The sequence below is a fragment of the Helianthus annuus genome, chromosome 5 (genome assembly GCF_002127325.2).
Source record: "Helianthus annuus cultivar XRQ/B chromosome 5, HanXRQr2.0-SUNRISE, whole genome shotgun sequence".
Classification (NCBI taxonomy): domain Eukaryota; kingdom Viridiplantae; phylum Streptophyta; class Magnoliopsida; order Asterales; family Asteraceae; genus Helianthus; species Helianthus annuus.
Window position 1 is genome coordinate 102689588 of NC_035437.2, and position 17942 is coordinate 102707529.

At 36.2% G+C, this 17942-nt stretch overlaps 1 protein-coding gene across 3 annotated transcripts; it reads right to left on the bottom strand.

The window, feature by feature from the left end:
• Positions 1–5405: 5405 nt before the first annotated feature.
• LOC110940920 lies at positions 5406–13939 on the bottom strand. 3 transcript variants are annotated; one of them, XM_022182487.2, is made up of 5 exons: positions 12412–13939; positions 11711–11852; positions 7711–10158; positions 6593–7039; positions 5406–5604 (listed from the first exon to the last, which is right to left on the bottom strand). In XM_022182487.2, exons 1-4 carry the CDS (start codon positions 13866–13868, stop codon positions 6671–6673), a joined length of 4416 nt encoding a protein of 1471 aa, XP_022038179.1. In that variant the 5' UTR covers positions 13869–13939; the 3' UTR covers positions 5406–5604; positions 6593–6670. The 3 variants fall into 3 exon arrangements, with proteins under 3 accessions (XP_022038179.1, XP_022038177.1, XP_022038178.1); XM_022182485.2 differs by having other exon boundaries at positions 7711–10161; XM_022182486.2 differs by lacking the exon at positions 5406–5604 and having other exon boundaries at positions 6592–7039; positions 7711–10161.
• Positions 13940–17942: the final 4003 nt, after the last annotated feature.

A 17942-nucleotide genomic window follows, 5' to 3' on the forward strand; every position in this document is an offset into this window, starting at 1 on the left:
CCTGCGTTAGGCAAAACTGAACCCTTCAGCCCTTTTGCCTGACCAGCCCAGCTACCATCCTTGGTCCCGTGTTTGTTGCATCAACACACATAACACTCAGCATACACACATGTATCATGTATCGATATTAAGGGCCCATTATTAGTTGTCGCATAAAGGACGGCCCTATTACCAACAAGGGTTCATGTTGTTGCTTAGCTGTATAATTCTCTTATCCACAGTTTAAGTTATGTTTGGTAAAAGTAGTTGGTGGCTGATGGCTAGAAGCTGGTAGCTGGTGGCTGAAAGCTGGTAATTATAGGTTTTTAGATATATTTGGTGTTTAGCAAAGTAGCTAGAACTTTTAATAAAATGTATAAAATGACCAAAATGAACATAACTAAAAATTGAAAAAGTTTGTGCATTAAAAAGTTCATTATCTTTAGTGGTTAGAATAGTCATTTTTTTCCATAAAAGCTTGTAGCTCCTTCTAAACGCTACTTAGTAGGAGCGTTCAACCAAAAGCTTCAAGCTCCTAACCTAAAAGCTTCAAGCTCATTCAACTAAACAAGGCCTTTTATTGAGTACGAGTTTTTTCTTAAAAGCTTAAAGCTAGAAGCTTCTAAAAGCTCCATGTCAAACATACCCTTAGTATGTTTTAGTTACCTTTTAGGAAGAGTCCGTTCAAGGAATCAAAACAAATTTGTAAGGGTGGAGGGTATAGTCAAACACCTTTAGGGTGTTTAAGTGAAATCCTAGCCAATAATATTATGCCATGTCAACTCGCCATTTCACTCTCCATTTTGCACTCAATCAGAGGGTATAGTCAAACACCCTAGAGTGTTTGAGTTATATATTTTTTAATTTCTAGAAATTATTCATAAATAAACAAAACATATTAAAAAATATAAAAACAAATGTACTTTTAATTAAAAAAACGCATTAGATAAGAAAAAACCTAACTTAAAATATAAAAAAAAAAAATTAAAAAAACCTAATTTTAAATATAAAAATAAATTAAAAAAAAATTAATTTAACTATTCGTCGTCGGAATCCGCTAAAAGGTGGGGTAAATCTTGTTCTCCAAGATGCTCCACAAGATCATATTTTAGTCTATAATGCGTATCTTCATCAATGAGCTCGTTATAAACAGTGTCTTCGAAAACGGGCTCGACTGGAGGATCCCGAATATGTACCGGTGCAATCGCGTTTCCGTCGTCTTTTAGAATCATATTATGCATAATAATGCACGCATATACGACCATCCTAATTTTTTTAACACTCGTAGAACGCATCGGGCGATGAACTATATGCCATTTTGCCTTTAAAACACCAAAAGCCCGCTCCACGTCTTTTCTTGCCGCCTCGTGTTGCCTCTTGAACTTCTTTTCTTTCACAATGTGAGGATACGGAAATGATTAAATAAACACGGACCAAGTAGGGTAGATTCCATCGGTAAGATAGTATCCACGCTTGTACAAGTGGTTGTTCACGTAAAATGGGCATTTTGGTGCAATTTCATTTCGCTCAGTAAGAAATAACGGAGATTGTTGGAGCACGTTGATGTCGTTTTGTGAACCTGCTGGACCACAAAAAGCATGCCAAATTCATAAATCCTGAGAGGCCACCGCCTCGAGCATAACTGTCGGGTGACTGTGATCCCCCCTCATATATTGACCCCGCAACTCCGTTGGACACATTCTCCAAACAAAATGTGTACAATCAAGACTACCCAACATCACAGGAATGTGATGTTTCTCCTCATGAGCTTGGTACAAGAGCGCAACGTCGTGTCTAGTAGGTCTACGTAAAAACTCGGAAGCGTATAAATTACATACCGTTTCGCAAAAATATTCTAGACTTTCTCGGGAAGTCCTTGTGGACATATTTAAATACTCATCGAACTCGTCTAGAGCATTGTCGGTTGCTAGTTGCTTAATCGCCAAAGTAACTTTTTGAATCGATGTAAAACTCTTCCTACCACTAGCATCCGCGGCGTCTTGAAACCACGAGTTATTCGCTTGCACGTCACTCAAAATTTTTAAAAACAACCTTTTGGACATACGAAACCTTTGACGAAAAACATCTTAGTTGAATACGGGCTCCTCGACAAAATAATCTCTCATAAGGTTGTCGTGACATTTCACTCGATCTCGATACACAGTTTTCCTTTTTTAGAAGTGCCTGTGTCTTCCAGTTGAGCGGCTTCGTTAATAAGATTTTGGAAAAAAAAATTAAACTACTAACGCTCGAGGAAGAATCATCGTCTTCACTAATATCAATCGGAAGGAATAGCGATGGTATATCATCCATTGAAAAAATGGGAGTGATGATTTTTTTTTAAAAAATAAAGTTGGATGGAGAAGAGTTGTGTATTTTAAATTGATTGGAAATATGGGTATTTATATTAAAAATTCTAAACGGTCGAAAATAAATTCAAACGGTCAAAATTAACGTTCAAAAAATTAAAAAAATGGATCAAATCAGTCACTTCAATCGGTGAGTGTACACCGAATTTTCCCTTCTCTCTCCTGCTCACCGATTGCCGCTAAAAGGAAGGTGTGGTCACCGAATCGGTGACTCAACTCACCGAACAAGTCAAACAGCCCTATACCCTCCACCCTAAGCTTTTTATGGCAATGCAAACAACATTGATTGCTATAAGGAATCAAATGTTATATTGGAATCTTTATATCAATTAAAACGGGTTAGCTTTATGAGACGTTTGTACACTTAACAGATTTTTTTGTAAAACATTTGTTGCACCAAACCATAAGCGCCATCTCATTAGTCTTATAACTTTTAACTTGCAATATAAAAGATATAGAAGCCAATAAAAATAAAAACCAGCCTGCCATGTTGAGCACAAAATGATTCGTTTAAATTAAACCAAAATTGGTCCTGTTATCAATATGGAACTGATCTATAGCAACAACCGTATAAAATAATAATGATGATAACATTGGCATGCCAAGTTTTGGCTCATTTAAGCAATATTAAAGCGAGCTCGAGCAAAGCTTTTAGCTCGTTTGAGGTTGTTCTCAAATAACTCAAGCCGGGCTCGAGCTCTGGGTTTAACTTACGAGCCAAGCTTGAGCTTCATAAAAACATGACGAGCCGTGCTCAAGCCTAGTCGGGCTCGGGCTCGGGCCGACTCGTTTAGACCCCTACGCATCACTTTTAAATAAAATAAATATCTTTATTAAAATGATTACACGAATTAAAACATCCTCTCAATGAAACTGGCACAAGCACAATAGAGAACATAAAAAACTGCAATTTTAATAATTTTAGACACAATACTTTGAAAAACATATGTTCAAATAAATAAAGTTAATAGCATAACATACATCTATTATAGAAAACGTGTGAAAATTTGATTAAAATCACCCAAAACATGTTTACCGTAAGTCAAGCTGTTTCTGTTCAAAAACTTGGATCTCAAATAATAACAAGTGTAACATTGTTATATGTAAGATATTTGTTTTGAAAAATATTTATGTAAATTCCAACTTAGTATTATTCTAATCACAAGGGGTTATGTTTAGATTTGACATAAAAACTTATAATTTTATAGACGAGATAAACATATTTATTAGCTGCACATGTTGCAACTTGGGAGGCCTCATGTCATATGACATATGTACCTGCAAATTCTTGTCATTTTTATTCAAAACAAAATCAAATAAATACTTCTCTTACAACACCTAAAAGTGAACCAAGCATAACCTTAACAATCCAATTTCATGAATCTGAAATCATGAAACACAAACAAACCTAGAAAATAGAAATAAAAGCTAAAAACATCACAACCATTTCCAGATCAACAACTTGAAATAGGGCTGTAAACGAACCGAACGTTCAGCGAACTGTTCATGAACCGTTCGGCGGGAAGTTCGTTTATGTTCGTTTGTTTAATAAACGAACGAACATGAACAAGAAATTCCGTCCGATTAGTTAAATGAACGAACATGAACAAAGGTCTCGTTCGTTCAATTGTGTTCGTGAACGTTCGGTAAGGTGCTCATGAACGTTGGTAAGGTGTTCGTGATGTTCATTTACGTTCGTTTATGTTCATTTGTTTGTGTTTTAATTAAAGATTTTTGTACTTTCATATATTTTATCTATACTTTTTATATTATTAAATTTTTATTTATTTTATTACCAACTACACTAGGAAATCCTATTTCACCTTGTGTTGCACCATTCCTCTTCCCTTTCTCATTATTTAGATCGACGAATACAATCTGACATCCGTTCCACAATAAGGGATTCAAATTCTAGGGCTACGCTCTGGGCCATCCACCTTTATCCTTCGTCGAGTTTGTCAAATTTATTTGTGTCCGTGAATCGTTCGTGAACACGCTCATTTCCTTAATGAACGAACACAAACATAAAATCTCGTTTGGTAAGTGTTCATGAACCGTTGATGAACACATTTATTTCCTTAACGAACAAAGCCTTGTTCGTGTTCGTTCGGTTCGTTTACAGCCCTAACTTGAAATATCATTTTAGAAGAAATTAGTGAACAAAACATAATTTTCTACAATCGAATCTCAGAATCAAACATGAATATGACATCCAAAATATTTGCAATGAACACAAATAACCTAAAACAGAAGCTAAAAACCCTAACAATCATGATTTCCTGTAACATGCTCTCATCAAAAAACTTCAACAACATAAATCCTAGATACAAAACAAATGCATAGAAAGCAAAGGGCTTGAAAGTTTCATGAGGGATTTTAATTTTAAGTATAAACTGCAAAATTATCTTTAAGTAAAATGCCATTTCGTCCCTGAGGTTTGGCCAGTTTTGCGACTTTCGTCCAAAGGTTTGTTTTTCCGCATCTGGGTCCAAAAGGTTTGAAATCTTGTCATTTTCATCCGGCTCGTTAACTCCATCCAAGTTCTCTGCTAAGTCAGGGGTATTTTCATTTTTTTGTTATATTAAGGGGCAATTCGGTTTTTTGAATACTTGTACATTACGCTAAATGCTTGTACATAAAGTGGAAAAAAAAGAATTGCCCTTTAAATTAACAAAAAAAGACGGAAATACCCTGATTTAACAAAGAGAAATGAATAGAGTTAACGAGCCGGGTGAAAATGGCAAGATTTCAAACCTTTTGGATCCAGATGCGGAAAAACAAATCTTTGCACGAAAGTTGCAAAACTGGCCAAACCCTCAGGGGACGAAAATGGAACTTTACTCATTATCTTTTCTTTAAAAAAAACTTTATTCAATTAATTACCTATCTGGCAATTAGCAATTAGTAGTATTTCAAGTATTTAGATCTACAAAATCCCCTACACTTTCGGTACTAAAGAGATATTTTAGACAATGAGCCAATAGTAACACATTTTTAAGCAGCCTAATCAACTTCTTGTATTAAATGTTTAAGGTTATAATCCAACTAAGATAAAGATTCATTTTAAACTTCTACTTCACCATTCTGATATCAAGAGAAAGTAACCAACAAGATTACAGAAATATAAAGTTTGAGATAAACTAATAACTCATGATATTTCAAAAAACCATACCAGGATTGGACAATATTCATGACTACAGGTGACACTAATCAATAGCTGATATGACCAAACTCAGGTCTCCCTATCTTCTTTTTCCTGTTGAAATAAAATCCTACATTTAGCAACTCAGGTTATTAAACCCAAAAATAGTAACTTACAAGAAAACTGGTTGATATGGGTAATTAACTGACAATATCCATTTACATATGAATGAGTTGATTTGGATAACGTTTTACCTAACACGTCACAAACTGGAAAAAAAAAATAGGTAACATAATCTTGCCGAAGAACCACAGGAAAAAAAAACACAATTAAATATTTGAAATTTAATGCATTTTTCAATCAGCAAAAAGATGGCTTTACCCTAAGTCCCTTAATTCATTTAACATAAAAAAAAAAAATTAACTTCAAGAATTACCAAGATTTAATGATAACAATATTAGGGTAAAATGGGTAAACTATAAGTTCTATTTTTGAAAGTGGACAAATAACTTTGGGACGTAAGAAGTATAATCTTTTTAATCATTGGTTTACAAAAAGGAAATCTGTACAAAAGGTATTCTAAGTTTAGCCCGTAACCGAGCTTGGCCCTTTCATCACCTATAAAACAAGAAACAATGCCATACACACACACATATATATCCTTTTAAATTTCATAATATCATAATTACTCTTATAGAACACCAAAATTATCATATTTAACCATTCCATATAAATAAAATAAAACTCGTTACCTAAAACAGTTTGTTTCACTGAATAACCAAGAGAGCATTATGCACTAAGATGATCCACAATTATAACGTTTGTTCTATTATTTTATTTAAAGAAACAAACTAGTAGAAGTAACTGATTTAGTTATATTTACTATGAATGAACAAATGTGATGTTTATAGTGTTTTGAAATGGTACACACAAGATTATTACGTTTAGAAGGATATATATACATGTATATATATGAAATTATTCCCTAAAAGAATTAAAATATTATGTTGAGATAAAAAACACTCACAATCTCTGAAGCTTAACACAAGATCAACTATTACCAACGTAGATACAATAAAAAAAAGTTTGGTCTAGAAGTTACCTTATGCCAGAATTTTTGTTGACTATAGTGCAACAAGTTGACCTGCCCGGAAAAGAGTGGTCGAAAAGTTTGACCATGCTACAGCATGTTGACTTGCCCAGAAATTCCTGCACTGCAATTCGGGCATAAAGAACCAACTCCAGCTTGTGTTTGTTGATGAATAGCCATAGCAGGGAGATGAAATGCATTTCGACACCATGCACATATGCTGGTAATTACATTTCTGCCACTCATATTTGGAGGCATCATAGCATTCTTTCCCATCCAAAAACTGGAGTCAAACCCTTGGTCAATTCCTGTGTTGTAATTGTATGGAAATACCCTTGAACCCGATTGAAGCGCATGTGGATTATGTTCCGATCTATCTGTTAGAAACCTGAATTCCACAGGTTCAGATCTACTTTGATTATATCTTTCAGTATGTTGTCTGAAGAGTCCATCTTGAGCCTGTAAATACTGGTAATTTAAGTGATCCCGAAAACATGCTAAAAATTTGCTTGTTATTATGAGACCTAAAGAAAATAAAAGAGGTAGCAATTTCAACCCATATAATTATAAGAGTAAAATGCCATTTTCGTCCCTGAGGTTTGGTCAGTTTTGCAACATTCGTCCAAAGGTTTGTTTTTTCGCATCTGGATCCAAAAGGTTTGAAATCTTGCCATTTTCATCCGGCTAGTTAACTCCATCCATTTTTCTTCGTTAAGTCAGGGGTATTTCCGTCTTTTTTGTCGACTCAAAGGGCAATTCGGTCTTTTTCACTTTATGTAGAGGCATGTAGCATAATGTACAAGTATTCAAAAGATCGAATTGCCCTTTGAGTTAAAAAGAAACAACAAAGATACCCCTGACCTAACGGACAAAAATAGATGGAGTTAACGAGCCGAATGAAAATGGCAAGATTTCAAACCTTTTGGATCCAGATGTGGAAAAACAAACCTTTGGATGAAAGTCGCGAAATTAGCCAAACCTCAGGGACGAAAATGGCATTTTACATAAAAAATAATATAAATATCTTAGACGAAAAGTGAATAGAACCAACCCAACCCGGACCAACGGTTTTGATCTGCCCATTTGCCACCTCTAGAAAAAAAATGCTTAAGATAGCCCAAACTGAACACCTTTTGAGACATTATGTCAAACGAATGGAAATTTGGGGACTGAATCGGTGCATTAGAATTCACTAAACCACTTTGCAGATGATTTCCTTGAGGCGTTTTCCACATTTGATTGCTACCAGAACCCATCATAAACTTCTTGCCTTCAGAGTTCCTGAATTCATCTGATTTAAAATCACCCCACGTTCTACCGGGATAAACCGAATTATCATTATTTTGAAAACCCCTTGTTTCATTTCCCCTTTTGAGATCTTGAACCATACTATTATTAACCATACTCAAATCAGTTTGGACGTCAAAAGTGTCATTAATCTTAGATGAAACCCTCGAAGAACAATTTAAACCATCCTTTTTCTGCTCACTGACACCAACTGTATCTTCATACAGAGAATTAGGGTTCCCAAAAGCAAGACTTAACTCATGGATATTTTCATCAAATTTATCCCCAAAAATATCATCAAATTTAAGCCCATCTTGAAAGCCAAATGCTTGATTATTCCCTGGGGGAACAAGTGAAGAAAATTCAATATTTTTCCCTGGATTAAAATTCATAACATTTGCGTTTAAACCATTCTGGCTGCTGCTGCCCAAAGAAACGACCTCGTTATTGATTGAATCATTGTTCCGAAAAACTTGGTATTCGTTTAAATTGGCTTCACCTGATTTCTCAGCATTCTTAATTTGAACATATTCCTTATTCACATGTTCTTTTCCCACGTACCGGTCAAACTCACGGTTCCGGACTCCATATGGTTCATCAAGTTTAGAACTTGACATATTATAAGAAAATCGATTTTCATCAAACCCATGAGCAACCTGATCAACAGATGCAAAACCTAACTTTTGAAAAGAATCTTGTTTTTTGGAATTATCGACGGCTATATTAAGCGTATTTGAAAAAAGGGAAAGGTTTTCTGACTCAGAAAGCTTCTTTGTTTCAGCCAAACGAGCCTGATCACGTCCAAGATGATTATGGAAAACCCCTGATGATGAGTCTTTATTTACAACTTTGCCCTTTTCAGAAGTCAACACACCAAACGGAGTAAAGATATGCGTATCATTAATGTTTTCTCGAAAGCCCTTTGTCTGAACCTTAGCTTCAGAAACTGCATCTTGACCATATGTGATACCGTGAAAAACCCCTGACGATGACTCGTTATTTACAACTTTACCCTTTTCAGACGTAAACTCGTCAAAAGAACTAGACATATGCATATCATTGATCTTTTCCCGATATCCCTTTTCTTCACATATGCTAGAAGTATGAACCCTAGTTTCGGAAACTGCATCCTGACCGTTAGATATACCATGGAAAACCCCTGATGATGAGTCTTTATTTACAACTTTGCCCTTTTCAGAAGTCAACACACCGAATGGACTAAAGATATGCGTATCATTGATGTTTTCTCGAAAGCCCTTAGTCTGAACCCTAGCTTCAGAAACTGCATCTTGACCATATGAGATACCATGGAAGACCCCTGATGATGACTCATTATTTAAAACTTTACCCTTTTCAGACGTAAACTCATCAAAAGAACTAGACATATGCACATCGTTGATCTTTTCCCGATATCCCTTCTCTTCACATATGCTTGAAGTATGAACCCTAGTTTCAGAAACTGCATCTTGACCATTGGATACACCATGGAAAACCCCTGATGATTCGTTATATACAACGTTACCCTTTTCAGTTGTCAGCTCATCAAAAGAACTATATATACGTGTATCGTTGATGTCTGGTTGAAAACCTTTTTCTTCGCAGATGCTTGAACTCTGAACCCTAGTTTCAGAACCTGAATCCTGATCGATAGATCTAACAACTATATCTTGATCAAGATCACATTCCGGTTTGGAAACAGAGACAGAAACAGAAACAACGGGAGCTTTGTCTGTTTCAAGGGCATTATTGTCATTTACACATTTGTTACCAATCCCATCACCAGATTCTTCGAGTAAAACATCTTCATTCATGTCAAGATCATGAGCAAACTCGTCAATTTTATTAGATTCTGTGACAAAACTCATCCTATGATCATGATCAGTTTCAGCTGAAACTGATACAGAGTCAACGCTTTTTTCTGCAGTTTTGTTTTCATCTGTTGCATGGGTCCCAATGTGTCCATTATACTGATTTATTTCATAAAACGTCTTATGGCACAAATTACAGTTAAATATTCCACCTATTACTATACTCCAATCAGGAATGGAAGAACCAAGTTGAGATTGTTCATCTTTGTGAGATAAAGACTTGTGATCCCATAACTCATTTTTTCCTTCAAAGATCAAATAGCATTTAAGGCACTTATAAACATCTACATGTGCATTCATGGGACCCACAATACCATATTTGATTTGCTTCTCACAGTCAGCAGGTAAAGAAATTGGTGGTGTTGATGAGTTATGATCAGTGCTGTTTCTTTCTAGGTCTTCTTGAGCATAAAGATTTGCAGCCTGCTATACAGTTTAAGAAATAATTTTACCACCTGATAAAAGTTGATTACAAGTATATAACAAAAAATGATGCGCAGGCCACCTCAAGTATTCAACTTCTACGTCATGAGATTCAATTTCTATATTATCTTATAATCATTATTAGGCTATTAGCATTACAAGAAAACTTTATATTATGTTATATATTAGAAGTTACAAAGCTTTATATATTATCTATATTAGTGGCGGATCTAGAAGAAAAATTCAGGGGTATCCCGTATCCCAAAAAAAAATTTAACGTACATTCATACAGTGTAATAATATGTGTTTGGGCTTTTAATTTTTTATTAAATGTCGGCTTTAATTAATATGAATATGAATTTTGGCTAAATGTGGCACCTAGTAAAAGTGGGCACTTTAAATGGAAACTTATATATATAAACAAAATTCATTATTACAGCGACACTTGTTAATAGGGTTTTTTACAAGCCGGACATAACCGAGCCAAGGCTAGTTCGAGCTCGGCTCGAAGTCTGGCCAAAATAGCTCGATTCGTTTTGCTTAGGTTCAAGTACTATTTGAGCTTATTAATCTTTTCAATTCGGGTTAAAGTAGTATTTGGGAGTGACAAACAAAATTTCTCAATTTACTATCAAATCAGCCTAACATATTTATATATATAAATTTTTTTGGAAAGGCATTTTTATATATAAATACCATAATAGAATATGAAGCAGTGAAGGAAATACGATGTTCTAATTCTTTTCTAATATATATATATATATATATATATATATGCCTGTCTACATATTTATAATAAATCATAATAATAACAATAAAAAATGCCAAAGCAATAAAGTTAAAAAAAAACCGGAATATTATTCTATACTAAATTAATAAACAAATAAACTAAGTGGTTAAGAAATTAGCTTGGGGTAGGATAGAAACTAGGCTAAGTAGACTTGCTTTCTGTTGTAAAACGTATTGTACAGCAGATAGACTTGCTTTCTATCTCTTCCCTTATTCAATGCAGGTACCGTCGCCTTTTTTACCGGAAAACATTCCGATGATCTCACTTATTTTTCTCTTCTTGTTTCTTCTCATTTTAACTACTCTTTTAATCAGGGATATCCTCATATTTTCTCAGGGGTAACCGATACATAAAACAAAGGAAAAAAGGAAAAATTTTGCACTTCAGAGACAAACTTGAGGGGTAGCAAGGGCACCCCCTCGGCACCATCTAAATCGGCCCCTGATCTATATATGATATTTGTAAAAAATTAGTTCATTATAAGTATATTTATAAAAATTACATATATTATATATAAACATAAGAATTGGACACTTGATCCCAAATGACATACCAGATCCAATAAAAAGTAAAGAGAATACAGTGTCACAAATAATACATGAAACAAAATACATTATTTGGTGGCCTAAAAAGTCGTTTTAATATTTAGGGGCCTTAACGAAACAGGCTAAATTCTTGGGTGGCCTCCACATATATTATCCTACAAATAATAGCAATGGAAGTTAATAATGGAAGAGAGAGTAACTGCAAACACAAACTTACATTTCCAGAAGATTCTTTCAAGGCAGAGTCATCATGGTTGTTGATGTGAGGATGATTTGGTTCATCCATATTTTCTTCTCCGAGAATGGAAAGCAAGTACATAGATATATCCTTGCATGACTCAAATTGCCGACCACTAGGGCTGGTTATCATAAAAGTACATTTAAGAAACATAAAAATATCCGACTCACAATTATAGCATAATATTAATATGCTATAATAAAGTGTATCAAAGTTATATTTTGCATAATAAATGGCAGCCATTCGACATCCGTAATATAATTATAAGAATAATGATGGTTGACGTTTTTACTGTTTATTTTTTGCTACACTGGAGTTTCAATCCACCCAATACAATTTAGGCCCTTGGTATGTCTATTCTTCAGATTGCTGAACTTGCAGTATATATATGTATCTCATATTCGTATATTTCATAGCCAGAAGTTCATAACTTAATTACATATCTCAGCATTGCCTTCACTCTGCCTTAACACAGTAGAACTTCTAGTAAACTATTAATATTCAGAAACATGTCACACATATAACAGGAGAAAATGATACTTAAGTGACTGAATTCCACTAATAACAAGAGCATCATCCACTATAGGATGACAGTAAATTAACCCTATAGTATACTGCATGATAAACTGACAATACAAAAGGAACAATTGATAGTATGAAGATGAGATAGAAGAAGAGACCTTATGTAACGACGACAAAATATCCAAAGATGGCCTTCTTTCTTCTTGATACAAAGACTCAGCTTCCAACCTTTAGGCAAAGCATCCCCAAAATCACTTGCATCCACAACCCTTCTCTTCTTTCTCGTTGTCCCCCACTGTCCATTCAAACCTCTCAAGAACCCTAACAACTCATCCGAGGTAGACAAACCCTCAGTCCTCCTCCTAATTTCCGGTCCATACGGATCCTCCAACCTGCCCAGATTCATCAGGTTTACCTTCTCGCCTCTACTATTCACAATTTCTCTATCTTTATCATCATCGTAAACAACTACTTTCTTAACCGTACTGTTACTGTCACGCATTCTCTTCGCTGCAGGAGGGCGAATGGAAACCGCATTCTCATCTTTTCGCGGTCTCCCTCGCTTTCGCGGCATTTGAGGTTTAAAAAATTTAGGCGCTTCAGTGTCCGAGTCTATGAATTCAAACGGTCCGATTTCTGACAATTCAGGTGCTCCTAACGATTCAGGCGCAGCTAACGACTCAGCCGCTACGGTTTCTAACAATTCAGGTGCTCCAAACGACTCAGGCGCTTCGGTTTCTAACAATTCAGGTGCTCCTAAAGATGCAGGCGCTTCAGTTTCTAACAATTCAGGTGCTACAGTTTCTAACACTTTAGGCGCTTCGGTGTGTAACAACTCAGGCGCTTCGGTGTGTAACAACTCAGGCGCTTTGGTTTCTAACAACTCAGGCGCTTCGGTTTCTAATGATTCAGGCGCTTCGGTGTCGAACAACTCAGGCGCTTTGGTGTCGAACAACTCAGGCGCTTCGGTGTCGAACAACTCAGGCGCTTCGGTGTGTAACAACTCAGGCGCTTCGGTTTCTAATGATTCAGGCGCTTCGGTGTCTAACAACTCAGGCGCTTTGGTGTGTAACAACCCAGGCGCTTTGGTTTCTAACAACTCAGGTGCTTCGGTGTCTAACGATTCAGCCGCTTTGGTGTTTAAAGATTCAGGTGCAACTGCATTGCTTTCATTTTCTTTATCAACTTCAACCGGAGGTAGATCCTGAAAACTAGAGTCTGAACTAAAGAGTTCCTTCAGCACACCAACAATCTGAGAGTTTTCCGCTTGTTCAGGATCATTGACAACGTTAGACGCGAGTGTACGCGACGCGCGGATGCGAGGCATGCGGCGGTGAATGGTGGTAGCGGCGGAGGAATCCGGAGGAGCAAGGCGGAGGCGTGAGTAGGTTTGTTTACGGCTGCCGGCGGACTCATTGAAAACGGAGCGGTCGATTTTAGGGATAACGACGTCGTCGCAACGGTGGAGATCGGAAGAGGAGTTGGAGCACTGGGAGAGAGAATGGAGTTCGGATTGTGAGAGGAGGCGGAGATCGACGGCGGGGATGGAGTCTAGGCAGAGAGGCGGAGAACGGTCGGGATCGACGGTGGCGCTACCAGGAGCAACGGTGGCCATAATAATTGGGGGGTTTTACGGGTGGAACTAAGCGAGGGCACGGATTTTAACTGGAAGCGAACTAGTCAAAAAGTAGATGTAACTGATTGGGTGGTTTGGGTTAACCCTTTGGTGGATTTTTTTTTTCTTTTTTTTTTTTTTTAGAAAAATGCTAGATACTTCTTGTGGTTTGTTATTTTCTCACCTTTAGTCTCTAACTTTCTAAAATTACAGCTATAGTCCTTAACTTTTGCAATTTCGTTCCTGGATAGTCCCTAGCGTGGATGAGGGTTAGTTTTTGGTGTTAAGCAGGTGTGAAAAGACTAAAATACCCTTCGTTAAAAAATAACAATCTATACTATCTATAAAAGGAGAAAAAGCGCTGACATAAGAAAAGTTGATGTGGCAGCCATAGAGACTGTCCAACAATGTCTTTCTTATGTCATTACTGCATCATAAATCGGAATAACATAAAATCACTTTAAAATACATTAAAGCTCTGCCATCAAACATCTGCCCATATTCATCTATACAAAATTCAAACATCTGTCATCAAAATCTCTGTCTAGATTCAAAATTCAAAATTCTGGCTCCAGATTCAAGATTCAAAATTCAAACCATAAATATATATAACATACATGATTCTTGTGACAACCCTCAAAATCCTATGTATTCCGTACAATTTATTATTGATAATTAAAGTGTTTGACGACTGTGTGGAATTACTTAACTGCTCTCTGATTACTGTGATATACTTACATGTGTTTGTTAACGTACTTGGCTTGTGCAGAAAGCTTGACTAAATGGTCCTGAATATTTTCCTATGTGTTAGGAATTAATTGTGTTACAAAAATATATGTATAAGACGCCTTACGGAATAATTAAACACTTTAACGAACCGGTATCTAACCGAACAACCGGACATTACCCGGGACACTAAATTTTTGTCAAATACATTGTTTAATTATTTTTGAACTAGTCGTGATCCTCGAACACCCTAACACCCACTACATATCAAATAAATACCATATGGAAGTTCATACTTGGAAATCAACTATTAGTTGCAAAAAGTTACAACAACCCCCCCCCCTTAACCGAAATCGGTCCCCAAGGGACCCACAAATTATCACCTCCATACTTCATAAATCCTACTAGATTTCCCCATATATTTTGTGTAGATATGATTGGATTTGTTGCTTGATATGTTAGACAAAATATTAGAAAAGACCTCTTAAGTATGGCACATTAAATCACCATATCTTCTCATATCTTCACATAATCTTCACAAAATCCACCAACATATCTCCTATATTTTACTTCAATATTTTATATAGATTTTACTTGATGGAGTGGACATAATATTTGAAAGAAGATTATAAGTATGGTGTCTTACAAGATCACACCTTCTCATATCTCACACCCTACTTCTCAAAATTCACCCCAACTCCCTCATCTCTCCCTCTCCCTCTCGGCTATGGTTGTGCCGCCACCATCACCACCCCAAGTCCACCACATTCATCCATCTTTGAGTTCCATTCAAGCCTAGGAAGTGATTCAAGGAAGTTGCAACTTGTGGAGCTTCAAAGGAACTTTGTTTATTGTTTCTTCTTCATCATTTTTCATCATCTTCTTCACTAGATTCTACCCTAGCCTTGTGCTAGCAGTAAGCTCCTGACAAACCCTTGTTCATCTTGTTTTATGGCTAAAATATTGTAGTATGATACTTATGTTTAAAACACTAAATAACAAGAACTAAGAAGATGAACATAAAGCTTTATTAAAGATGGAACATGATGTAATAATGTTAGTATCAAGTTGTTTTGATATGTTGCTGATTACTTGTTAATGATAAATGTCGTTATTGATCGCTAAACATGTTAACGGAACCAATATAACTCGCATTTGGATATTAAAAAGCTGAAAACAGGAGTCTGATTGGTGATTACAGCCAACTTCAATTGGCTGTAACAGGACCTTAACAAAACGAAAACTGTATTTTCTGAAGCCTAGAATTATGTATTATGAAATACGGTTCTAATGGCACTGGAATCATAATTTTTGGACTTCGTTTACTATTTTTAAAGCGTCATTTCGTAACAGCAACAAGAGCTGCATTTTTCTGCTGAAAATATATGTTTTGTTTTCTGTCATAACTCGGGTTCTGTGTAGAGTTGGATCATGAAACTTGTATTGTAGATGACCACTGATGTATTTGTAATTACCCCACTGGAATTTCGTAAATCGGACGCTCGATTAATTTTTAATAAATTGTTCCGTGGACTGTGGTCATAAATATATAAATCTGAGTTCAGTCCTGAATATGAATTTTTATAAAATATTGGTAATGAACTGGACCCCAATATTCTTGCACAATAAAATTTGGAACGTTTAAGACATTCTATAAAAAAATTGGGAATTTTTGGAATAATTTAACTATTTTATTTAAATGTCCGAAAACAGCCGGTTTTGAATATTAATGCTGAATTGATATAAGTTGTGACTTGCGTGTCTAAATGTCGAGTATGCTATCTGTGAATGATCTAACATGTTGTATGTGTTAAGTGCACTATCGTATGTACACTTATGAGTGGGGAATGGATGGGAAGTATATATATACGGGCATAAACGGTTAAAGTAATGCTTGCTATGTGATAGATACGTGTAGGAACTTTGTGCGCTATTTGTAAGACACTAAATGACTAACTGTAAATCATACTAGGACGTGATTGACCGACCTTGACTGTTAGCGATATTTTAGAATCTAACCGAGCAAACCGAGGTGAGTTCACACTTTTCTACAAAGCATGGTAAATTCTCGGTGGGAATGGGAATGGGAATGGGTACAGGAATAGGGATTCCTCGTCCTTTGAGACGTGTTCAGGAATGTAAATTCCTCGTCCTGTTGGGACGTGTTAGACTTACTGGACTAGAACTCTATCAGCGAAGTCCCTCCCTTTTTGTATCGACTTAATCGCCGAGGCTATGGCGAGCGGGTCATTAGTTAATAGCGCTATTAGGTTTAACAAACCTCACACCGTGCCAGTCGGACGGGCGTGTACTAATGGACTATGGCACGTCGGTGGTGATAGAACACTGACGCTAGGGCACAATTGATTTTTGTTAGTAGTCGATATGATAAACGAGTCTGGTAGTTTAAAATACTGGGGTAGCTCCCCACGGCCAAAGTGCCGGGCTGGATAGCCAGGGAAGTGGACATGGGATGGTTAACTAATAAACGTTTTCGAACTATGGGGTAACTCCCACGGCTGGATAGCCAAATGAGATTAAACTATGTTTTTGGAAACAACTCTAAAATGGACAACCAACCGTGAACTCACTCAACTTTGTTGTTGACTCGTTATTACATGCTTTGCAGGTCATTAGATGCTATGGAGCTTGCATATGGAGGTGGTCATTGTGGGATGCGAACTGATATGTCCCGTATTTAATGAATAAACTTTATGAACTTATTAAACCTACGTTTTGGACTTTAAACTTATGAATTATGGACTTATGTTTTGAAACTTATGTTTTATGCTTCCGCTGTTAACCTAAAATCGGTTTACTTCCTTTTGGTCACCAATCGTATTGTGTTTGGTTTTATTTACTTAATTATGTTGTTCAATATGATTGGTGGCTCGATCCTGGTCACGTCACGCCTCCAAGCGGTGGGACTCCGCATGGTGGATTTTGGGGGTGTGACAATTCTGGCTCTACATTCAAATATCAATTCTTCTCTGTCATTCATATCTGCGAGCAATTTGTCTCTCTCTCTCCCAACTCAAAAGAAGAAAGTCTCCGATGATTCAGCTGGTTAATATCAGATTACAGATTTTTGTTCGAACATTTAGTGATTATATTTACACATCATCATTTCAACATCAACGTTCCAACATCGTCGTTTCAACAAAGCTTCGCATCACACATCAACGTTTCAACATCATTGTTCCAACATCGTTGAAAGTTGCATGTGCTACCTTCTTTGATGCGAGAGTTGCATGTTAGGTTTGTTGCTTATTTTTTTAACTGTAGTTATACTTATTTAATTTGATTATGAAGAAACAAGTGCTGATATGGATATTGATTGTATTAAAT

Bases quoted from the DNA above. Each gene is read 5' to 3' on its own strand.
- LOC110940920 (XM_022182485.2), bottom strand. From the start codon at position 13,868: ATGGCCACCGTTGCTCCTGGTAGCGCCACCGTCGATCCCGACCGTTCT. The intron at 10,162-11,710 runs GTAAGTTTGTGT...TAAACTGTATAG, and splicing joins TGAAAGAATCTTCTGGAAAT to CAGGCTGCAAATCTTTATGC. The intron at 7,040-7,710 runs GTGTTCAGTTTG...CAGTATTTACAG, and splicing joins TTGACATAATGTCTCAAAAG to GCTCAAGATGGACTCTTCAG.